The 25,579-nt window shown below is 40.7% G+C and overlaps 1 protein-coding gene across 3 annotated transcripts in view; it reads left to right on the forward strand.

Annotated features, from left to right (window-relative positions):
* Positions 1 to 25,579, forward strand: part of slc9a8 (solute carrier family 9 member A8) — an 82,390-nt gene that overhangs the window by 12,020 nt on the left and 44,791 nt on the right. For 2 of the 3 annotated variants that reach the window (XM_008110130.3, XM_062978927.1), the window contains exons 2-3: positions 2,822 to 3,000; positions 18,283 to 18,363. In XM_008110130.3, the coding sequence (XP_008108337.1) occupies positions 2,822 to 3,000; positions 18,283 to 18,363 (260 nt within the window). The remainder of the gene's footprint in view (positions 1 to 2,821; positions 3,001 to 18,282; positions 18,364 to 25,579) is intronic. The other variant, XM_062978929.1, reaches the window with a different exon arrangement.

The raw sequence follows: 25,579 nt of genomic DNA on the forward strand, positions 1-25,579 counted from the left end.
CCCCAGCTTTTGATGAGTAAATGACAAAGTTGACATGGTCTGATTTAAGGATGAAGCATGAGGATCTCGGATGAATGGAATTAATTATATATACGTTTTTAAGGATTTTATAATGTGTTTTAACAATGTTATTAACAGATCTGTTTATATTGTTTTGTTTTTATGATTGCAATTTGGGCATTAAATTTTGCCAATTTTTGTAAGCCGCCCTGAGTCCCCTCGGGTGAGAAGGGCGGAGTATAAATGTTGTAAATAAATAAATAAATAAATTTTCTGCTCCTCAGAAGCTTGAATATTGGGGTTAGATCAAGAGTGGGCAACTTATGGGCTGCATGTGCTTCCCTGCTAGTTGTATGGTCGCTGAATCACCATCCATTTCCACGCTAACACAAGACATGCAGGGAAGATGCCTTGTTTTACCATAGAAATGTGGGTCAGACCAGTGGTTCTCAAACATTTGTCTTCCATATTTTTTTAACCTTGGCTGCCAGGAGCTTTTGGAGGTGGTCTGAAATGCTTAGAGGATGAATGTTAGAGAATCAATTATTCATATATATCAGAATTGATTTTCCCATCACTTTTGCTTAGCAGAACTCCCAAATTTTTGGCAGTTTGCTGAGAGGTATAGCTTGTGTCAGATTAACCCATGGATACACCAAAATTACCCAAACCTAAATTAGATGGAGAAACAATCTGTGATTTGAAGGCAGCTTGGTTGATGTCAGTTCTTTGTCTAACTCAAATAAGAATTTTGGATGCAGCTTAGCTTTCAGCTTTAGTTAGAATGGAAGGATCCACAACTAAGTATGTAGATGATAGATAGGACAATAAAGCAAAATAAATAAATAAATAAATAAATAAAGAGAGGAAAGGATCAGAAACAGGAAATGAATCTAGAACCAGAACAGAAATTCAAAAAAGGTGTCCCTTGAGCTGCCTAAAAATACCTGTATTGCCTGCAGGAAATAATAGATATGTAGATGTATAGTCAATCTTCCTGGTTTCCTGCTGTGTAATAGGATACATCTGCTCCCCTTCTAGTTTCCTGCTGAACAGATACCACTTTCCTCTTTCTGAGAATGACTTGGAGGGAGAAGCTTCTTGGCAGCTAGATGTATGCTTATCCTCTAGCTTTAGATTTTCTACCAGTCTTTAGGTTAAAGTTGGGGCTGCCTGAAGGAATTGTTAAGGGCCTAAAGGTCTTTGCAGTTTGGTAATTCAATAGACTCATCAGAGTTCACTGCTTTGTCTTCTCCACTTTTTTCTCCAGTGGGATGTCTCCATGGTCCTGGTCAGGTTGAATCCTATTTTTTTCTTTCCTAATTTTTTAATTGAGTACAGATAATGGATTATGGACAATTTAGTTTGTAAGCCATAAATGACATTGTTTGCCTGATTTAATATACCAAAGATGGAATAACTGACTTCTAATATTTGCGCTCAGCACTTAATGGCTATTAAACGAAGACTGCTGAATATTTGCTTTGAGGGGTGAAGCGTATTGTTAATGATAGGCCATGGAAACATATAAATACAGTACTTCATATAATGATAAGGAACCTACACAGTCCTGTGTAAAATGAGCCAGTTTTCACACTCTCCTTGGGAATAACATTGTTACGTACCTAAGGCAAAGTCACTATAAGACATATGCTTTGACTCATGTTGTACAGGACATTAGCTTTCTGCCATGCCATGTTAAATGACTGATACAGGTCACAGCTCAAATTAACTGAGTTTGCTTTCCTTGTGATTTCTTAGGGTTAGTGAATGTGATCAAGAGGCATTGCTGCCTATATGGCTATTGTTTTCCGTTGGCAGAGAGACCATAAAAGCTGACTTGTCTCAGTATTTACTGAATTAGTAGTATTGCTAATGAGTCTAGTTTGCTGTATCCAACATTTTAGCGATTTTCCTTCTCAGAGTTGCTCTGCTTGAGCGGTATATATAAATGTTAATAAGCTTTCAATTGTATCAGTATTCATGCAGAAAAAAATAGTCTCCCTATTGACTCACAATACATTTGTGGCAGTGTACAGATAAATTAACAATGAAAAGAGGGGGGAGTAAAGTATGAAATGCTGTACAATACAGAGGCCACTACAGAAAAGGAACTTTTTGAAGTACCCACCAATCTCCTTCTCTTAGAAGTGGGATACTTAATGAAATCTCACATGATAAATAAAATTTTTGAACTGATTCAATGAATTACAGGTTGAACATCCCTTATTCAAAATGTTTTGGACCAGAAACTTTGTGTTTTGGATTTTTAAAAAAGTTGGAATATTTATTTATACACAATTTTGAAGATGGGACCCACATCCAAACACAACATGTGGACAATTTTGGGTTTTGGAGTATTTTGGACTTGATAAGATAAGGGATGTTTTATCTCCAAGAATATTGACATAACATGCACCCCTCCATTCCTCCTAAAAGAGTACTGTAAGCTCTCAGAAAATCAGGCTTGCTCTTCTAGGTTATACTTATGTTCCTTTTTCTATAATGTCCAAATTATGGAAGACTTTGGTCATGTACCTTAAGTCCAGAGGAAGCCAACCTGTTCTCTGAAGCATATTTTCACCTACATTTCTGACAAATAATTGACTGCCTACAATGATTTTTTCCAAGAAACTTTGCAGTTACAGTATTTATATGTGGGACTTTAATTAGAGACAGCTGCTTTAAGATAAGTAGAAATTTAGTATGCTGTTTCCAAAATAATAGTTTTTCCATTAATCTTCCCACAAAGTTCTATGTTTGTGAATTTGTTTTTGGTCTGGTTTTTCTTAGCCTGATCTAGATTTGTTTTCTTTTACAGCTTTCCCAATGCTACACATGATGTATTCAATATCACCCTTCACACAACGCTGGCTCTTACCACAAAGCTGGTACTTCCTACACCTGCCAAGCCAATACTGCCAGTGCAAACTGGAGTTCAAGCTCAACAAGAGGAGCAATCGAGTGGCATGACTATATTCTTTAGTCTTCTTGTATTAGGTGAGGTGAATGTGTATTCAAATATCTCATTTAACTTATTTTTGGCTGAATTTGGTAGTTCATAACTCTAGTAGATAAGGGGAAATTTGGTAGTTGTGATATTTGATTTTACTTATTGATATTTGCACTATTCATAGTGCAATGTTTCCATTTTGCAAAAAATATATATATCAGAGACCTGAGAATTTGTGGAGGTTTCAGAGAGATGGAAACAAACACAAACCTGGATTAATAAAAACAAACAAACAACCTAGGCATTTTCGGAGTTGATAGTAACTTGTGCCTAAACTGATAAATTTATTTATTTAAATATTTGTATCGTACACGATACAAATGTTATAGACAAAAGCCTTTTTTTAAAACAACCTGAAATGAACTAAAACATACTAAATACTGTTTTAATTAGTCTGTTGAAACATTTAAAATACACATATAAATTTAAGACAAAATATTTCAATCCCAAAGGTTTTGATAAAGTTTAGTATGGGACCAACATCATGTCAGAGTCATTACCAATCAGCCTCTGAGAGACGTTAGTTCTACTAATGTGCTGCCACAGCAGAGCAGGTTATTTCCTATGTTTCCACAGAATACATATGCTTGATCCTCTGTATCCACAGGCTCTGCATTCGCAATAATCTATAGAGCTTCGAAATATTATTTTTTTAAATCCAAAAAGCAAATTTTAATTTTGTCATTGTATATAAGGAGCCCCATTCTACTGTGTTGTTGTATAAAATGGGAATTGAGCATCCACTTATTTTGATATCCATGTGGGGGGGGGGGGGGTGTCAAATAACCAAACCCCAGTGGCTATCAAGGGTCCAGTATAGGTCACTGGTGGAACTAGGAAGAGAGCGAATGCCTCTAGGAGACTTCAGTACTCTGCAGGTTAAATGCAGGAAGGGTCATTTCTTCAGCGTCAGGTTTTGGGCTATTTAGAACTTTAATTGTCCCCACCCGCACCTTGAATTCTGATCAGAAGCATTTTGAAAGCCAGTGCAATTATTTTCATAGTTGTGTCATGATTTCTGCAAGGTGTACCTGTCAGCAATTTAGCTGCTGCAATTTGGTCTAATTGCAGCCTTCGTGTAAATTTGAAGGGCAGTTTCACATACAGTACATTGGTCATATTATCCAGGTTTCTACATACTGGATATAATGTAGACATTAACTTCAAATAGCTGAATGGGTCAAACTTTTGACATTCAGTCACTTAACTTTTAATCTCACAATGTAGAATTGGCTGTTGCTCTGTGCTCTTGATTACACATATCTGTAAACATGAAATACTTGCATATATCTTTGACCAGAGAAGAAATATTGATATCTTTTGCAGAGGGCTTCACACATGGCTGATGGTTCAAATAGCTCACTAACAAAGATTAAGATTAAAGCACATGTATTTTATTGTACCATGAATGTTTACGGAAAGTAAAACATGATTCATACACCACTCTTCAGTAACCTTTAGCTTTAGACTGGACTACATTGTTCATTTATATTACTATTTTTTGTTACAAAAATATTGATAAAGAGGAACCTCCCCTTGATCCTTGACTGGTCTAAAGAAAATAGCAATCACGGAGAAAGGTAAAGAAAACAGTAATATTGTTCTAAGCTTTTAACTTGGTCACAAGAACGTTCAACCATCTACTTTAAAGCAAATGATATTTCACTGTCATGCCATTTGCTGTTGTGGGAGATGTAGGCTTCCTAAGAGCCAAGTGATGTGCTGAATGTCTGTAGTCTTAATACAGCAGTTGTGTATTCATTATGGAGGTTGCTTAGGAGGGCCGGCTAACTATTTGACCTCTCTATATAATTGAGCAGCAGCATTGAAATGGTTGGTCTCCGAATGTAGCCACTGGAGTTTTTAATAGAAGCAGCAGATTGGTAGACAGAAGAAGGAAAACTCTGGTCATGGAAACCAAGGTGCTTTGTTTCAGCCTGAGAGCCTGAAAGACTGTACTAGGGGTGAGTTAAAGGAAATGGATACTGTGCCAAGAGGACACTTAGAAAACCTTAGATACAATGCAACAGAATGACTGTGTGTATCGAGTTCCATGGAGGACCTTTCTGAAGAAATTTCACAGAGTGGGGAGGAGGCTATTAACAACTTGTTGCATGTTGAGGAGGTTTAACTTGAGAATTCAAGAGCTTTGCTCTTAGAATGAATAGGAACCGTTCAAAGATTCTTGACTTTTAATTGAGCTGGCTAAAAGAAAATTCAGTTGAAGTAGCAGGTGGATTTCCCAAACAAGAGACAGTATTAATAGATATTCCGGTGATGCTTTAATTAGCTGATTCATCTTGAGATGAAGATATTTCAAAACTGAAGGGAGTTTTCTGTCAAGACTTACTAGCTGTAGGCTGCTTTGTATATAGTTTGCTTGACTGGGGTGACAAATTAGTGGTCAGAAAGGTATTTGCCACATATTTGGTGTTCCAGCTGTTTTTCTTCTTCTATGTAGGCTGTTGACTGAGTTTCAGTCAAGGGTGTGTAGACTGCGAGTAACAATTAAAATAACGATAAGTTGCTGGAATATTACTGTCCAGATATTGTGCTCCAAACTGCTATGGGTGTCTTACCAAGACAACCTTCCTAAAACGAAAACATACTAGACAACAATGATCTGACACAACCTCAACAACATGGAGTGAACGAAGGATTAGAGGAAATCCAACACCAAATAGGGAAATAAGTCATCCGGAAATACCTGGCCACTTTAAACAAATTCAAGTCCCCAGGGCCAGATCAACCATATCCAAGGATTGACGGAACTAGAAGAAATTATTTCAGAACCACTGGCAATCATTTTTGGAGATCTGGAGAAGTCCCATCAGATTTGAGGAGGGCAAACATGGTCCCTATTTTCAAGGAGGGAAAAAAGGACAACCTAAAGAATTACCATCCGGTCAGTCTCACCTTGATACCAGGCAAGAATCTGGAAAAAGATAATTTAGGAAGTGGTCTGCAAACACTTAGAAAGGAATGTGGTCATTGCTAATAGTCAACACGGATTTATCAAGAACAAGTCATGCCAGACTAGTCTGATCTCTTTTTTCGATAGAATTACAACCTGGGTAGATGCAGGGAACACCATGGATGTAGCATACCTGGATTTCAGTAAGGCCTTCGAAAAGGTACCCCATGACCTTCTGGCATCAAACTAGTCAAATGCTGGCGTTCACATATTGCCTTGTGGATTTCCAAGGGCCTATGGAGGTATTTATGTTTTTATTGTAAGAGTAATTCCATTGATGTGAATGCTTATTCCAGCTGAATTGCAAAGCTCTCTGGAGGCTTACTGATGTCTTTTGATATTGATGTAGGCTTGGAGTGAGAGGAATTAACAATTGTTTTCCTGCAACAGTGACTCTTCTGTCTCTTTCTCCCTCTCTATCTCTCTCTCTCTCTCTCTCTCCACACACACACACACACACACACACACGGATAAAGATATTGAGATTGAATATAACTGTTTTTTGAAGTTCAAAGTAGTTTATGAAAACAAACTTTTATTAAACAGAGATTAACATGGAAAAAGCAGAACAACAAAACAAAAATGTTGATAGTGGTTACATAGGACATGGTCTTGTTGTGCAGGTTTGTAGATAGATAATTATTATGCAATTCCAGAAATAGATAGTAATTATTGGTGCTAACTTCCATGTCAGAGCAGATTCAAAGCTTATAAACAACACTTTAGAAATAAAATCATCAAAATACAATTGCTAACTACATTATGAAAACAGACATAGTACAGTATCGTGTGTATATAAAATATTTTATCAAACTTCAGTTACAAAAACAAAACGAACAAGTACACAGTAATTAACTTACAAGGGGTTCTATATTTTATCACTGTCACTATATAAGGGCTTGTGGATGTTTTGAGAGACAGAGAGAGAGAGGGGGGGTCTGCCATCACTTTCCCTCTTAGTTGGCTTAGGCCTTAACAAATGATGTTTCTTCCTTAATTTGTCATTACAATAAATTTTTCAATTCTCACTCTAGTCCTGATATGTATATGGCTGTAGTACTTCCACACTCACTGAGAAACACCTACATCTTTTATTTTCCCTGAAACACGCACCCTGAGGCTGATTTCTGAATAGATGTGTGTAATATTGCAGTAGTTAACATGCTGCATTGCAGATGTTTGCTGGGAATAAGACAAATAGGTCCCAAGTATGATCTGACTAATCACTATTAACATTCCTCCCCTCCCCCCAAATAGTGTACTTTTAAATTTCGGAGAGACTCGGACAGGCCATAATACTGAATTTCTGTAACAATTCTATCTCATTCTTATATACAGTAGAACCCCGGTACTCCGAGTTAAACCGGCGGACCTCAACTCGGTCAACCGGATAACTCGGATTACCAGGCAGGATGCAGGCTGGATCGGGAGGCGCTGCAAACGCCTCCCGATCCAGTCCTTGTCCCGTGGTGAGGCCTCTCCTTGGGGACGAGGACTGAACCGGGAGGCGTTTGCAGCGCCTCCCGATCCAGCCTTCGTACCCAAGGAGAGGCCTCTCCATGGGGACAAGGACTGAACCGGGAGGCATTTGCAGCGCCTCCCGATCCAGCCTTCGTCCCCCAGGAGAGGCCTCTCCATGGGGACGAGTACTGAACTGGGAGGCGTTTGCAGCGCCTCCCGATCCAGCCTTCGTCCCCATGGAGAGGCCTCTCCATGGGGACGAGGACTGAACCGGGAGGCGTTTGCAGCGCCTCCCGATCCAGCCCTCGTCATCACGGAGAGGCCTCTCCATTGGGACGAGGACTGAACCGGGAGGCGTTTGCAGCGCCTCCCGATCCAGCCCTCGTCATCACGGAGAGGCCTCTCCATGGGGACGAGGAGTGGACTGGGAGGCATTTGCAGCGCCTCCCGATCCAGCCCTCATCCCCACGGAGAGGCCTCCCCATGGTTGGGAGCACCCCCGCAACGAAGGGGCTTTCCCTCCCTTTGGCGGAGGCCTGGAGCCAGGGAAGTGGCTCCCGCTTCACTGGCTCCAAGCCTTCGCCAAAGGAAGAAAGCCCCTTCATTCGGCGGGTGGGTGAACGGGGAGGGCCGCAAAAGCCTCCCCGTTCACCTGCTTGGATTGCACGGAGGCTCGAACGAGCGGGGCTCGAACGAGCGGGGTTTTACTGTACTCACAATTCATTTCTCAGTTTTGGCAACTCTAAAGATGAACTGTTTCAGGGTTTCTTGCCAAATGAGGGTTTGCCTTTTCCCTCCTCTGAGATTGAGAGAATATGACCTGTCTAAGGTCATCCAACGGGTTTCCATGGCTGGGCAAGGATTTGAACCCTGGTCTCCAGAGTTGTAGTCCAATGCACCACAATGGCTCTCAGCAATGTTATCAAGGTTTCTTAAATCATTTGAATAAATATCTTAGCAGTTTTCAGTTTTCCAAATGTTAAATTTATTTCAATGTCATTTCATTTTTCATCATTAATTTTCCTTTCCTTTGATGATTTCCTCTTCAAAATCATTATGACTTTTCAGTGAAAATTTGGATGGTTATATCTACTCAATATATATGTGTCAGAAAGTTTCAGCTTGTTTGCACAAGCATTGCCATTTTTAAACCCAGTGAGGTAAACAATCTGATAAAGTCTCCTGGGACTTCATTAAGAAAAGCAACAGTGGAAAATATAATCAGGATTTTTTTTAAAGAAGTATAAGGCCCATTCTACACTGCCATATAAAATCCAGATTATCTACTTTGAACTGAATTATATGGCAGTGTAGACTCATATAATCCAGTTCAAAGCAGATAATGTGGATTATATGATGTGATAATCTGTATTATATGGCAATGTAAAAGGGGCCTAAGAAACCAATCCTTCTATTAACATTTTAACTAGACCTTTGTCTTTAGAGCAAATTGATGCCTGTATTTCTACTAGAACCAGTTTGATGTTCAGATAGATTTAAAATGTGAAGAATAAAGCCCCCAAACCTACATATGTAAGTGGAAGACCAAGGAAATCCTGAGAGCAACCAGCACTAAATTCCACCTTTCCTGCCCACATCCTATTGACAAGAGCATTATGTCATTATAAAGTTCACATGACTGTAATAATACCCAAGATTTGTCTGGCACAGAATAAATGTGAGCTTAGGAGATCCACAAATATTGGCTTGGCTGACTATCTCTTATCATTAATCTTTTTCCTGGACTCCTCAGACATGCACAAGAGTTTGAGGAAAAGAAATGACACTTGTGAAGGATTGAGAAACAGCTGGAATCTTTCCAGTTCCTTAGAGGAGCCTCCTGCTCCACTCCAGAAGTTTGGGGAAAAGGAAGCTATGCAGTACCTTGAATGATGCTCATGCGATGGCAAGGGCTGTTTCTCAAAGGCTGTTTTTTCAGTGGGTCAGTGTGGTATATTTGGGCAAGATACCACGGTAGTTGCAGTGATTGGAAACTTACCAAGTACTAGAATGGAAAATCTGTGTTCCTCCAAGCGTTGCTAAATTACAACTCCCATCATGACTGCATTTTCTGTTCTTGGAATGATTAGTGGAAGCTGAAGTGTTAGAACATTTGGAAATTAAAAGGGTCCCTTACCTGTGGATGACAACACATGTGATAAAGTTAGCCTCTGCTGATTTATTATTCTGTAATAAAAGTACTAAGAAATCAGATATTATTTTATTTATTTATTTTATCCTATTTATACCCTGCCTTTCTCTACCCCAAAGGGGACTCAAGACGGCTTACATATAGCAATTATTCAATGCCTTAAAACACGTACAAAACATTAAGCTTAAAAATACATTAAAATAAAATTAATATATGTTAAACATTTAAACATTACATTCAATATTAAAATCAATCACCTTTATTATAGTATATATTTGGCAGTCTTTTTTTAATGTGCTGCTTTTCAGTTGGTGGGGAAAACTTCACTTAATCTTATTTTTATTGCTGCAACATTGAGTCCTTTCTCTACCCAGTGGAACAAGGAAGAGTCAGTCCTGTTACAAACCTATGGCCAGTGAATGTCTTAAAATGATAAGATGAGGCAAGGTTTCATTTTTAAATGCTGGAGAAGGGAATGCCTAAGGATCTTGATAAAAGAATGGGAAAGATTAACAAAATGGAGCATTGCTGTTTGGAAAGAGTGTTTTTTTTGGCTAGCATTGGTGACTCCCTCCTTAGAGGAACGGAAGCCATCATTTCCAGACCGGATGGGATGGCTTGAGAAACATGCTGCCTCCCGGGGGCAAAAATACACCATATCACTCAGAGGCTCAGCAGGCTCCTAAAGCCCCATCACCCTCCCCACCTTATGTTGATTCATGTAGGTACCAATGACACTGCTAGGCATACTTTTCAAAAGATCACAAATGATTTTCGAGCTCTGGGAACAAAGCTAAAACTGTATAATGTACATGTGATCTTTTCATCCCTCCTCCCCGTTGTAGGACATGGCTCTACAAGGGCCGGAAAAATAGTACAGGTCAATAACTGGCTCAGAAAATGGTGTCAAGAGGAGCATTTTGGCTTCCTTGACCATGGTCTACTCTTCCAAGAGGATGGACTACTGGCAAGCGATGGGGTGCATCTCACACAAGTAGGAAAACATCTTTTTGCACACAGACTCACAAACCTCATCAGGCGCACTTTAAACTAGATCCATTGGGGGAGGGGAACAACAGCCTGGCGAACACTATATTACCCACGACCACAGGGAACCGCCGAAAGGCTAAACGGAGGGCTGCACAAACACAGCAAGGACCAAGTACAGAGAGCACAATAATCCCAAATAAACAGTTCGAGGGGAGGTCACAGGGGCTTTCATGTCTTTACACTAATGCTCAGAGCATGGGAAATAAGCAAGACGAACTCCAACTCCTAGCACAGCACCACACATACGATGTCATAGGCATCACTGAAACCTGGTGGGATGACTCCCATCACTGGAATTTAACCATTGAGGGCTATAACCTCTTTCACAGAAATAGAACAAAGGGGAGAGGAGGGGGGGGTAGCTTTATATGTCAAAAACAGTTACGTTGCAGAAGAAATGCAAGACTGTAATCCGGGAAACCAGCTTGAAAGCATCTGGATAAGAATCAAGGGAACCGGGACTCAAAAAGATCTTGTCGTGGGTGTCTACTACAGACCTCCGAGTCAGGATGAAGGACTTGATGAAGCCTTCTGTCAACAGCTGACCAAACAGGCACAAAGAAGAGATATAGTAGTCATGGGCGATTTCAATTATCCCGATATCTGCTGGAAAACAAACTCAGCCAAGAGTACAAAGTCCAACAAATTCCTCACTTGCCTTGCAGATAATTTTATGGTCCAGAAGGTAGAAGAGGCAACAAGGGGATCAGCAACTCTTGATCTAATCTTAACAAATGTGGAAGACCTGATCAATACAGTTGAAGTGGTTGGATCCTTAGGGGCAAGTGACCATGTGCTCCTGCAGTTTGCAATACAAAGGAATGCTGAAACTAAGACAAGTCAAACACGCATTCTGGACTTTAAGAGAGCTGACTTCCAAAAAATGAAGGAATTACTGAGCGGAATTCCATGGACGCCGATATTAAAAAACAAGGGAGTTAAGGATGGATGGGAGTTTTTCAAAAGTGAAATACTCAAGGCGCAAATGCAAACAGTGCCAACAAAGAAGAAAAATAAGACAAGTGCAAAGAAGCCAGAATGGATGTCCAAAGAACTTCTAACTGAGCTAAAGCTCAAAAGTGACATGCACAAGAAGTGGAAAAGGGGAGAAATCACCAAAGAAGAATTCAAACGTATAGCCAACACCTGTAGGGAAAAGGTTCGCAAGGCTAAAGCGCAAAATGAGCTCAGGCTTGCCAGGGACATAAAAAACAACAAAAAAGGCTTTTTTGCTTACGTTGGTAGAAAAAGGAAGAAAAAGGAGGCGATAGGGCCACAGGGAAAAGGCAGAACTACTTAATGCCTTCTTTGCCTCGGTCTTCTCACAAAAAGAAAGCCATCTTCAACCTCAGCAACATGGAATGGACGAAGGATTGGGGGAAATCCAACCCCAAATAGGGAAACAAGTTGTCCAGGAACAACTGGCCACTCTAAACGAATTCAAGTCCCCAGGGCCAGATCAGCTACATCCAAGAGTATTGAAGGAACTAGCTGAAGTTATTTCAGAACCACTGGCAATTATCTTCGAGAGTTCTTGGAGAACGGGAGAAGTCCCAGCAGATTGGAGGAGGGCGAATGTGGTCCCTATCTTCAAGAAGGGAAAAAAGAACGACCCAAACAATTACCGTCCGGTCAGCCTCACATCAATACCAGGCAAAATTCTGGAAAAGATCATTAAGGAAGTGGTCTGCGAACACTTAGAAACAAATGCGGTCATTGCTAATAGTCAACACGGATTTACCAAAAACAAGTCATGCCAGACTAATCTGATCTCTTTTTTCGATAGAGTTACAAGTTGGGTCGATACAGGGAATGCTGGGGATGTAGCGTACCTGGATTTCAGTAAGGCCTTCGACAAAGTCCCCCACGACCTTCTGGCAAACAAACTAGTAAAATGTGGGCTAGACAAAACTACGGTTAGGTGGATCTGTAATTGGCTAAGCGAACGAACCCAAAGGGTGCTCACCAATGCGTCGTCTTCATCATGGAAAGAAGTGACAAGTGGAGTGCCGCAGGGCTCCGTCCTGGGCCCGGTTCTGTTCAACATCTTTATTAACGACTTAGACGAAGGGTTAGAAGGCACGATCATCAAGTTTGCAGATGACACAAAACTGGGAGGGATAGCTAACACTCCAGAAGACAGGAGCAGAATTCAAAACGATCTTGACAGACTAGAGAGATGGGCCAAAACTAACAAAATGAGGTTCAACAGGGACAAATGCAAGATACTTCACTTCGGCAGAAAAAATGGAAATCAAAGATACAGAATGGGGGACACCTGGCTTGACAGCAGTGTGTGCGAAAAAGACCTTGGAGTCCTCGTGGACAACAAGTTAAACATGAGCCAACAATGTGATGCGGTTGCTAAAAAAGCCAATGTCTAGCCCACATCAATAGGGGAATAGCGTCTAGATCCAGGGAAGTTATGCTCCCCCTCTATTCTGCCTTGGTCAGACCACACCTGGAATACTGTGTCCAATTTTGGGCACCACAGTTGAAGGGAGATGTTGACAAGCTGGAAAGCGTCCAGAGGAGGGTGACTAAAATGATTAAGGGTCTGGAGAACAAGCCCTATGAGGAGCGGCTTAAAGAGCTGGGCATGGTTAGCCTGCAGAAGAGAAGGCTGAGAGGAGACATGATAGCCATGTACAAATACGTGAAGGGAAGTCATAGGGAGGAGGGAGCAAGCTTGTTTTCTGCTGCCCTGCAGACTAGGACACGGAACAATGGCTTCAAACTACAGGAAAGGAGATTCCACCTGAACATCAGGAAGAACTTCCTCACTGTGAGAGCTGTTTGACAGTGGAACTCTCTCCCCGGGGCCGTGGTGGAGGCTCCTTCTTTGGAGGCTTTTAAGCAGAGGCTGGATGGCCATCTGTCGGGGGTGCTTTGAATGCGATTTCCTGCTTCTTAGCAGGGGGTTGGACTGGATGGCCCATGTGGTCTCTTCCAACTCTACTATTCTATGATTCTATGATTCATTTGGCCTTGTATTTATTGCAAGAGTGATACTTGTACGAGTGACATTACATGGATTGCTTTAGGAAGGTCCAGTGATTATATTGAGCTCTTGTCATCTTAGCACGTATCATAAGTTTACTTTTGTCATGGTTAGCTAGGACCGTGGATAAGAGTATCTGTGCCTGGTGAGCATATGCTAAACCAGATAGGCCAGGACAGAGAAACCAACTCACCAGATTGAAGACAAGCTATATAGGTTTATTACGATTTGGCTAAAAAAGATGCAAGTACAGCAATTCATTTAAAAATGTACGAGCATAAACATACAGAGAAATACAAGACATCTTATACAGTTCTGACAGCCATTCAGAATTCCCGCTCCCTCCTCTGATTGACTGAAAAAGGGCAGGCTAGGATCTGTGCTGGGATTGGCTGGGAGGGAGAATGGGAGCCAGGGTTTGGTCAGAGTGGAGGACCAATCAGTTGTAGAGACACCTCCTGGGTAGGCACAGTCCGAGGAAAACAAATGGTAAATATATGTTGATGGGCTTCTGATGAGCTCAAATGTCCAGTTCCGTGTCAAACAAAGATAGGAGCTTCAGAAAACAAAGGTGCCACAGGGTTCTGTCCTGGACATGGCTCTGTTTAACATCTTTATTAATGATTTAGATGAAGGCTTAGAAGGCATGATCATCAAGTTTGTAGAACAGCCCCTATGAGGAGTGGCTTAAAGAACTAGGCATGTTTAGCCTGCAGAAGAGAAGGCTGAGACGAGATGTGATGGCCATTTATAACTATGTGAGGGGAAGTCATAGGGAGGAGGGAGCAAGCGTGTTTTCTGCTGCCCTGGAGACTAGGACACGGAAAAATGGCCTCAAATTACATAAAAGGAGATTCCACCTGAACATTAGGAAGATCTTCCTGTGAGAGCTGTTCAGCAGTGGAACTCTCTGCCTCAGAATGTGGTGGAGGCTCCTTTTTTGGAGGCTTTTAAGTAGAGGCTGGATAGCCATCTGTAGAGGGCGCTTTAAATTTGATTTCCCTGCATCTTGGCAGGGGGTTGGACTGGATCGCTGGTGAGATTCCTTCCAACTCTGTGATTCTATGATTCTAGGTGTGGGGCTTCTGGAACAAAAGGTGATGATCTTGGGCAATCAAGGGCTTGGCTGTCAATAAAAGAGTTTACAAAATGCATGTACTCTGAGCTTCTGTTTCTACAGGAAGCAACTTCTCAGCTTCAGGTGAGCCATTTAACTAGACAAACAGTGATTGGTTTATCAGAGCTGATACGAGAAGTCATGTATTACGGCATACACTTAAACAATGGGAAACAGCCTGAGGGGTTTGTCCAGTCTTCCTGTTCTCAGGGGATTATCTTCACAGGGTCATGGAGTGTTGACTGTCTCTGGGATATGTCTTGATACATTTTCTAAAGCAGTTTGTTCATTTTATATACAGTACACAGAAAGATACTGGGTCGGTCTCAATCTTCTGATGCTTTGAACTTGTGCAAGTCCATAAAGCGTTTTTTTTATAAAAAGGAGAAATCATATATTTATTTTCTAAGCTCTTGATGAACTATAAATCTTCTGGGGTGGGTGTTATCGGCCCCGTCCCAGTTTACCTGTCTGAACACATCTCCCTCTGTGAACCACCATGGAGATTAAGATCTTCCGGGGAGGCCCTGCTCTTGTTCCCGACACTGTCACAGGCGTGATTGGCAGGGACGAGAGACAGGTCCTTCTCAGTGATTGCCTCTTGACTGTGGAACTCCCTTCCTGGTGAGATTAGATTAGCCTCCTCCCTCCTGTCCTTTAGAAAGATGGTAAAGACCTGGCTGTGGGACCAAGTCTTTGGGGCAATGCAGTGAGACAATAAGAGCTGACCAGAGCCAGCATGGTGTCCTGAGTTGGTTTAAACAGCTGATTTTAAAGTCGATATAACCAATTTTAATGTTTAATGCTTTAATGTTTGTGTATATTTATAATTATTTTATGTCCCTGCATGGTATGCTTGCCGAATATATGTTGTGTTCCGCTGATCTCCTTCGGGGTGAGAAGAGCAGAATAGAAATGCTTTAATAAATAAATAAATATGGCTCAACAATACTTTCTCAGAGTCAAGATTTACTGTGCAAATGTTTTACCTTTTTCTGGAGCTTGTGGTAGATCTGATCTGCATGAGATGCCCTCTGTATAATCTTAAGACTTGTATGGTCCCATACGATGGAAAAGCCCCCTTTCCATCATGGACATGTTAGAAATTAAAACCTTTTCAGTGTCCTTCTTTGTGATACCATTAATATTATAACATGTTATTTTTGTTGCCTGTGTACTTATTCTGTGACACAGGTTGACTGAAAAGTCCCCTTCCTCTTCTCATTTTTATTACCACATTTTTATCCCACATTCTTGCAAAGCCTGTTTTTCTTTTCTGTCCTTTTGCCTGCTTCAATTTCAAACCTTCTCAGAGAAATGGCAAGTTGGGGCTACTGGTTGCTCTTTGCTAGGCTGCTTTACAGGGAGCCAGTTTCATATAATGCTCAAATTAGATGTTGCAATTGCTCCTAACATCACTTATAAATGAGCCCCTGTTCTGAGGGTATTATTGTTACAGTTAGCGTTTTATTGGTCAAGAAAGCTCCTGGAATCGAAGGACGAAAAAGTACTTTGTTTCCTCTGGGGAGAAGTAAAGCTATTAATGTTGTGTTTGTGCAGTGGTATCAAACATTTACTTAATTCAGCAAATGCCTCTGTGAGATGAGTATTAATCTTCTTTCCCAAATAAGAAGGTTGAGAACAGTTGGAAGCTGAACTGAGATCCTGAATATGTTTTTCTTAGAAGTTAAATCCCTCCAAAATCTGTAGGGTTTTTGACTTCTATGTAAATGTGCCTATGATGTCAGGCTGACTCAGGGTGAAGAAATATAATGGTGTAAGGATAGAAGAGGAGGATTTATATGCAAATTTGTCAGAGTCAGAATACATGGACGTTTGCCACCTGGGGGATACTCTGAAAGAGCATTAATCAGTGTCATTAATTTAAATAGCACCATGAAATTTCTTTGGCACTGTACCATAAAGCAAGGGAAAACAATGGGTCCTGACAAATATGTGTGTATGCACATATATGCACAGAGGGATTGAGTAATACCAAAACACAAAACTACAAGTGCAAAGTAAACAATCCAAATAAAATGCAAGTAAAAAAACATAATACAACACAAAATAAACTGGACTTGAAGATTCCTATAGTGGTTTTATTTGCATGTTTTCCACTTTTGAGAGGCTCCTACACCCTAAATCAAATGAATGTGACAGACTGGCTGTATTGCTTGCTAGTTATTTTTAAATATTATCATGTACTAATGCTTATGTTTTGGAAAACACCTATTCCAAACTCTCCAATTTTTCCTAGGGAAAAAAACTGCAAAACATGGATACAGTTTAATCAGAGTGTGATCTAGGTGCAGAAAGTAATTTATGGGGAAGAAGTTGCTAGTTAGGAGAGCCTGAGTCTACAGAGAAAGGCAAGATTTTGCGCCATCTATCGTCTACCCCACTAAGGATGCATCTACACTGTAGAATTAATGCAGCTTTAACTGCCATGGCACAATGCTGAATTGGAAAAGACTTAGCATCAGTAGTCTACAACCTCTGTACCCACAAAACTAATATTGACAGTGTCATGTATCCACAGTTTCAGTTATTCACTTAGGGCTTTCTGTACAAGTTCTACAATTTTCTTCGTAATTCTCCAGTTTGTCCCATTGACAATAATGTTGCATTATCTGTGGTTTCACTCCCTAGGGGAGTGGCGGCATATAAGTTTGAAAAATAAATATAAATAAAATATAAATATTTACTCCCAAGTTCTTTCAGTTAGCATACCTGAGCAGATGATGTGTTTTATTTGGATATAAATATTTAACAAGGTATATGGCCAATTTTTAGACCACTTTCCTGAATTTTAGGTTTCATTAATTTACTAAGAAAGTTAAGCACATGCTCTGTTTCCTTGTGCTGAAATTGGTGGTACACCTACTATTCAGTCCACCAAAGTAACTGCAAGCAAAATATGGTATAAGGTGGGACTTGCAGGGCTATTATGGTACATGGATGTAAATATATGTAGGACAGGTTTATTGAATAGAATAGCATGTCTTAAAAGCTAGATTCATAGATAAAAATAATTAAAGTTAATTTAATAGAATTTAAGACACTTCCACTGTATGTGGCACCGACTTGTATTCTGGGGCAAACTGACATTCATGCATAGGATGTTTGTGTGCTGATTTCTGTCGCTGTCTGGCTTGTAGTCTCCAGCAGCACATTGTACACAATTCTGGAAAGTTTCTAGAAGTTGTTTGCTAATGTCTTGTAGAAGAGTGGGGGAAATGATCAAAAAGTGATATTAAATATATGGAATACTTCATAAAAATTTGTGATCCCAAACCACTATTATTTTTTTCGAACAGCTCTTGGCCAAAACTGACGTTTTTAAAAAGAAAAACCAGAAAATCTAACTTCCTGGTCTTGTTCATTGGTATATTCAGCCTTCTCCCACCCTTTTCACTAATTTTAAGTTAAAATAATACTTAATAAATTGTTTGAGTCTGAAATTTGCTGCTTTACAGACTGAATCCAAATTGTTGTTTTATTTTCTTTCCAGGTATCTGTATCATATTGGTGCATTTATTGATAAGATATAGGCTACATTTCATGCCAGAGAGTGTTGCTGTTGTTTCGTTAGGTGAGTACCTTTAACAGTGGGAAAAGTGATTGCATTCTTGTGCTCTAATTGCCCAAGTAAAAGACACTCTGTAACACTCTTTCTTTCCAATACATACTGGTAATCCAATTCTCTATTTATTATTTTTACTTATTATTTATATTATCATATTAATAATTTTTATTAATGTAATATACCTTATTAATCATTTATCAAAATTATATATGCAATATTATGTCTTAAATGATAATCATTTATTTAATTATATTCATCATTTTTCATTATTTTCTTGCATTTATAACCTGATATTTATTGAGTAGTTCAAGACCATAATTTCTTAGTTGTGTTATCGTCCTATTAAACTTGGAAAATAGGTTAGATTGAGGAAGCAGTGGGCAAAAGCTGGACAAGATTACCTAGTGGGTTCTTAGCTGCTGAACATAGGTCTTCTTATTCTTAGCGCAACATACTTACAGCTGCATCTTATTGGTTCTGTAATTCAGTGATACCCAAACTGATGTCCAAGGAAACAGTTGGAGTAATTGGACACAAATATGGTGGCCATGCCAAGCACACTGGGATAATAAACTGTTTGTTCTCCATATCAGATAGTTTAAGATGCTTATTAAATTATATGTTAAAATAGGAAGCGTGCTGATGATTATTATTCAGGCAATAGAGCTGGTATCTAGAAATGTCCATATGTATCAGCCTCAGCCTCTCTGCTTGCCTACTGTAGTCTGTGCTAAGAAGGACTTTAAAATACATTTAAGGGTGAAGGGTTTTCAGGAATCTGTGTTATTCTGTTTGATAAGCAATTAGTATTGCCAGATGCTTTATAGAATCTTCTTACTGTGCCAGTATGCTTTCACTTGCCTATGTTGTATAAGAACAATAGGTAGGACAACAGAATTTACAGTGTGAACAGCATACATACACATACACACACACATACACACTTATATATATATATATATTCTCATGACATCCTGTTCTTGAAGAGCACTTTCATTTTCATGAAATAATATTCAGTGTTAACAGCTGACCTTAATTCAATCATATATATTTATACAATAGAGTCTCGCTTATCCAACGTAAACGGGCCGGCAGAACGTTGGATAAGTGAATATGTTGGATAATAAGGAGAGATTAAGGAAAAACCTATTAAACATCAAATTAGGTTATGATTTTACAAATTAAGCACCAAAACATCATGTTATACAACAAATTTTACTGAAAAAGTAGTTCCATACACAGTAATGCTATGTAGTAATTACTGTATTTATGAATTTAGCACCAAAATTATCATGATGTATTGAAAACATTGACTACAAAAATGCATTGGATAATCCAGAATGTTGGATAAGCGAGTGTTGGATAAGTGAGACTCTACTGTATATATATATATATATATATATATATATATATATAGAGAGAGAGAGAGAGAGAGAGGGAACACACACACACACACACACACAAACACAATGCTGCTATCTCTTTCAGAAGCTTTCGCAATTCTCTGAAGACAGCTGCATTGAGACTATGTTTTAATTATTTGTAAAACAGTTCTGAAAGTGGTCTGAATGATAAAAGGGGAATGCATTCTGCAGCTGTTGACAAAAGCATGAAGGGCAGCCTCCAAAATATAGCAAATAGTAGGGGATGATCAAATGAGCTGTCATACTAGAAGGCTGGGAGAAAGAGATTGGGAATACTTGAATAATTTGTTGTTAGCCCCACACAAATGAACATTGGATGTGTGCCTTCCCACTTCTTCCTCTCAACAGAGGTCATAGAAGTTTTTTTTTAATCAGGTTCTAGTATCTACTGTTCATTGTTCAAACCAAAACAAAAATGAACACACTTAATATTTTCTGTGGTTATGGGAAAAGACCACAAAGCATAATTTAATTTGTTTCCTCAAGCGTTAGAAAATGCCACTTTCTCCTAAGAACTCAATTTTGTTGTAGTGCAATACAGGAATGGATTTTTCCATCTTATAAAATGAAAATAATTAAGAGATGATGATGCTGATGATGATGATGATGATGATGATAATATTTCTTACCTTGCCTCTCCTTGTGGTGAATTACAACATTACTAAAACACACAATTATCTAAAAACGTTCTGCAAAATACACATATTAAAACATTAATACATTTTAAAATACACAGAACAAAGATTAAACATAAGATGCAAGTTTAAAATTCATGATTAAAACTGGCTGAGTGGAAGAGAGATGGAAGAGAAATGCAAGGTATTCTGGGAAATCTGGTTGTTTACTGTCATAGAATCATAGAATCATAGAATAGTAGAGTTGGAAGAGACCTCATGGGCCATCCAGTCCAACCCCCTGCTAAGAAGCAGGAAATCGCATTCAAAGCACCCCTGACAGATGGCCATCCAGCCTCTGTTTAAAAGCCTCCAAAGAAGGAGCCTCTACCACGGCCCGGGGGAGAGAGTTCCACTGTCGAACAGCTCTCACAGTGAGGAAGTTCTTCCTGATGTTCAGGTGGAATCTCCTTTCCTGTAGTTTGAAGCCATTGTTCCGTGTCCTAGTCTGCAGGGCCGCAGAAAACAAGCTCCCTCCCTCCTCCCTATGACTTCCCCTCACATATTTCTACATGGCTATCAGGTCTCCTCTCAGCCTTCTCTTCTGCAGGCTAAACATGCCCAGTTCTTTAAGCCGCTCCTCATAGGGCTTGTTCTCCAGACCCTTAATCATTTTAGTCGCCCTCCTCTGGACGCTTTCCAGGTTGTCAACATCTCTCTTCAACTGCGGTGCCCAAAATTGGACACAGTATTCCAGGTGTGGTCTGACCAAGGCAGAATAGAGGGGGAGCATGACTTCCCTGGATCTAGACACTATTCCCCTATTGATGCAGGCCAGAATCCCGTTGGCTTTTTTAGCTGCCGCATCACATTGCTGGCTCATGTTTAACTTGTTGTCCACAAGGACTCCAAGATCTTTTTCACATGTACTGCTGTCTAGCCAGGCGTCCCCCATTCTGTATCTTTGATTTCCATTTTTTCTGCCGAAGTGAAGTATCTTGCATTTGTCCCTGTTGAACTTCATTTTGTTAGTTTCGGCCCATCTCTCTAGTCTGTCAAGAACGTTTTGAATTCTGCTCCTGTCTTCTGGAGTGTTAGCTATCCCTCCCAGTTTGGTGTCATCTGCAAACTTGATGATCGTGCCTTCTAACCCTTCGTCTAAGTCGTTAATAAAGATGTTGAACAGAACCGGGCCCAGGACGGAGCCCTGCGGCACTCCACTTGTCACTTCTTTCCATGATGAAGACGACGCATTGGTGAGCACCCTTTGGGTTCGTTCGCTTAGCCAATTACAGATCCACCTAACCGTAGTTTTGTCTAGCCCACATTTTACTAGTTTGTTTGCCAGAAGGTCGTGGGGGACTTTGTCGAATGCCTTACTGAAATCCAGGTACGCTACATCCCCAGCATTCCCTGTATCGACCCAACTCGTAACTCTATTGAAAAAAGAGATCAGATTAGTCTGGCATGACTTGTTTTTGGTAAATCCGTGTTGACTATTAGCAATGACCGCACTTGTTTCTAAGTGTTCGCAGACCACTTCCTTAATGATCTTTTCCAGAATCTTTCCTGGTATCGATGTGAGGCTGACCGGACGGTAATTGTTTAGGTCGTTCTTTTTTCCCTTCTTGAAGACAGGGACCACATTCGCCCTCCTCCAATCTTCCGGGACTTCTCCTGTTCTCCAAGAACTCTCGAAGATAATTGCCAGTGGTTCTGAAATAACTCCTGCTAGTTCCTTCAATACTCTTGGATGTAGCTGTTCTGGCCCTGGGGACTTGAATTCGTTTAGAGTGGCCAGGTGTTCCTGGACAACTTGTTTCCCTATTTGGGGTTGGATTTCCCCCAATCCTTCGTCCATTCCATGTTGCTGAGGTTGAAGATGTCTTTCCTTTTGTGAGAAGACCGAGGCAAAGAAGGCATTAAGCAGTTCTGCCTTTTCCCTGTCCCCTGTCGCCATCACCCCATCTTCTCCTTGCAGTGGCCCTATCGCCTCCTTTTTCTTCCTTTTTCTACCAACGTAAGCAAAAAAGCCTTTTTTGTTGTTTTTTATGTCCCTGGCAAGCCTGAGCTCATTTTGTGCTTTAGCCTTGCGAACCTTTTCCCTGCAGGTGTTGGCTATACGTTTGAATTCTTCTTTGGTGATTTCTCCCCTTTTCCACTTCTTGTGCATGTCACTTTTGAACTTTAGCTCAGTTAGAAGTTCTTTGGACATCCATTCTGGCTTCTTTTCACTTGTCCTATTTTTCTTCTTTGTTGGCACTGTTTGCATTTGCGCCTTGAGTATTTCACTTTTGAAAAACTCCCATCCATCCTTAACTCCCTTGTTTTTTAATACTGGCGTCCATGGAATGCCGCTCAGTAATTCCTTCATTTTTTGGAAGTCAGCTCTCTTAAAGTCCAGAATGCGTGTTTGACTTGTCTTAGTTTCAGCATTCCTTTGTACTGTAAACTGCAAGAGCACATGGTCACTTGCCCCTAAGGATCCGACGACTTCAACTGTATTGATCAGGTCTTCCACATTTGTTAAGATTAGATCAAGAGTTGCTGATCCCCTTGTTGCCTCTTCTACTTTCTGGACCATAAAATTGTCTGCAAGGCAAGTGAGGAATTTGTTGGACTTTGTACTCTTGGCTGAGTTTGTTTTCCAGCAGATATCGGGATAATTGAAATCGCCCATGACTACTATATCTCTTCTTTGTGCCTGTTTGGTCAGCTGTTGACAGAAGGCTTCATCGAGTCCTTCATCCTGACTTGGAGGTCTGTAGTAGACACCCACGACAAGATCTTTTTGAGTCCCGGTTCCCTTGATTCTTATCCAGATGCTTTCAAGCTGGTTTCCCAGATTACAGTCTTGCATTTCTTCTGCAATGTAACTGTTTTTGACATATAAAGCTACCCCCCCTCCTCTCCCCTTTGTTCTATTTCTGTGAAAGAGGTTATAGCCCTCAATGGCTACATTCCAGTGATGGGAGTCATCCCATCAGGTTTCAGTGATGCCTATGACATCGTATGTGTGGTGCTGTGCTAAGAGTTGGAGTTCGTCTTGCTTATTTCCCATGCTCTGAGCATTGGTGTAAAGACATGTAAGCCCCTGTGACCTCCCCTTGAGCTGTTTATTTGGGATTATTGTGCTTTCCGTACTTGGTCCTTGCTGTGTTTGTGCAGCCCTCCGTTTAGCCTTTTGGCGGTTCCCTGTGGTCATGGGTAATATAGTGTTCGCCAGGCTGTTGTTCCCCTCCCCCAGTGGATCTAGTTTAAAGTGCGCCTGATGAGGTTTGTGAGTCTGTCTGCAAAAAGATGTTTTCCTACTTGTGTGAGATGCACCCCATCACTTGCCAGTAGTCCATCCTCTTGGAAGAGTAGACCATGGTCAAGGAAGCCAAAATGCTCCTTTTGACACCAGTTTCTGAGCCAGTTATTGACCTGTACTATTTTTCCGGCCCTTGTAGAGCCGTGTCCTACAACGGTGAGGAGGGATGAAAAGATCACGTGTACATTATACAGTTTTAGCTTTGTTCCCAGAGCTCGAAAATCATTTGTGATCTTTTGAAAAGTATGCCTAGCGGTGTCATTGGTACCTACATGAATCAACATAAGGTGGGGAGGGTGATGGGGCTTTAGGAGCCTGCTGAGTCTCTGAGTGATATGGTGTATTTTTGCCCCCGGGAGGCAGCATATTTCTCGAGCCATCCCATCCGGTCTGGAAATGATGGCTTCCGTTCCTCTAAGGAGGGAGTCACCTACTACCAAGACCTGTTTCCTTTGAGGATTGACAGGGTCCCTTTTGTGCAAGACAGTGTGTATGTCCCCTGAAGAGTATTCCTGTTGAAGTGAATCGTGTAGGTGTAAAGTGTTGTCCTCCTCCTCAACATCCCCAGTGCATTCATCAATGACAATCCATTGAGATACATCCGAGAGCCCATTACTCTCCCAAGGATGTTCCTGTTGCTCCTGGTCTACGATTGGGGATGGAGCATTTGCATGATTACATAAGTGTGAATGTGGTGATGCACTGTCCCCGTCAGGGCTATCCCCTGCACATTGATCAAGGGTGGCCCACTGAGTGGTATCTAAGAAACTGTGGTCCTCCACAAGATGAGTTTCCTGATTGTATGTTAATGATGTAAGAATTTCAAATCTGTTGTGTAAATCCAGCTGAGCAGAGGAGGTCTGCGGAGGCTGCCGGGTCCTATGTCTCCTTCTATGGGTGACCTCCTTCCAAGCCTGAGGGTTGTCTACCTGTGAGTTGATCTCCCCATAAGGTTCCTGATCATGATCATGGTGGTGTTGGTGTGATGCAGGCTGCAGATCTACAGCAGAGTGTTGTGCAGTGTCCAAGAAGAGCTCGAGTGCCTGAATGTCCTTAAGGGTCTTAATACGGTGCTCGAGCTGTTGGATCCTCTGCTCCATCAGAGTCATCTGTTTGCATTTGGAGCAGATGTAGTTGACTAGTTTTTGTGTGAAAAAGCGGAACATGCCACAGCTGGTGCATGTGATGGGAATGTTTTGCTTTTGCTGCATCTCTTGGTGAGTGTGGTGGCCAAGTGGGATCTTTGTACAGTTAAGTAATATGCATGCACTCATAATTCATGTGCTGCATTTTTCTTTACTGAAACCTTCATTTAGCCATGAATGTAACAGTTGTAACTCTAGTGTAGGCAGCAGAGGCCCATTGCCAGCATTCACAATAATAGCAAGGTTGCTAAAATGTGTCTGTTGAGGTTTTAACTTTTGCCAAACAAATGTACCTAAATTGTCACTGAGCAAGCATTGTAACCTACATTATTACCATATATGGTTGTATATAAGTATTTGAGAATATTATTAAATGTACATATTTTTCAAATTGCATAAAATTTAGAGAAAATTTTGAAGGAAATTATTTAGGGCAGGTTTTCAAACAAATACCCCTTGGGCTAACTATAGTAAGTATCCTTTCCAGATGAGCACGGTTTTGTAAACGGAGTAAGAATTGATTCGCCATGGATGTGGTGTATCTGGATTTCAGTAAGGCCTTCAACAAGCTCCCCCATGACCTTCTGGCAAACAAACTAGTCAAATGTGGGCTAGGCAAAACTACAGTTAGGTGGATCTGTAATTGCCTAAGTTAACAAACCCAAAGGATGCTCACCAATGCTTCCTCTTCATCCTGGAAAGAAGTAACGAGGGAGTGCCACAGGG

Source organism: Anolis carolinensis, chromosome 4 (genome assembly GCF_035594765.1).
Source record: "Anolis carolinensis isolate JA03-04 chromosome 4, rAnoCar3.1.pri, whole genome shotgun sequence".
Lineage (NCBI taxonomy): Eukaryota > Metazoa > Chordata > Lepidosauria > Squamata > Dactyloidae > Anolis > Anolis carolinensis.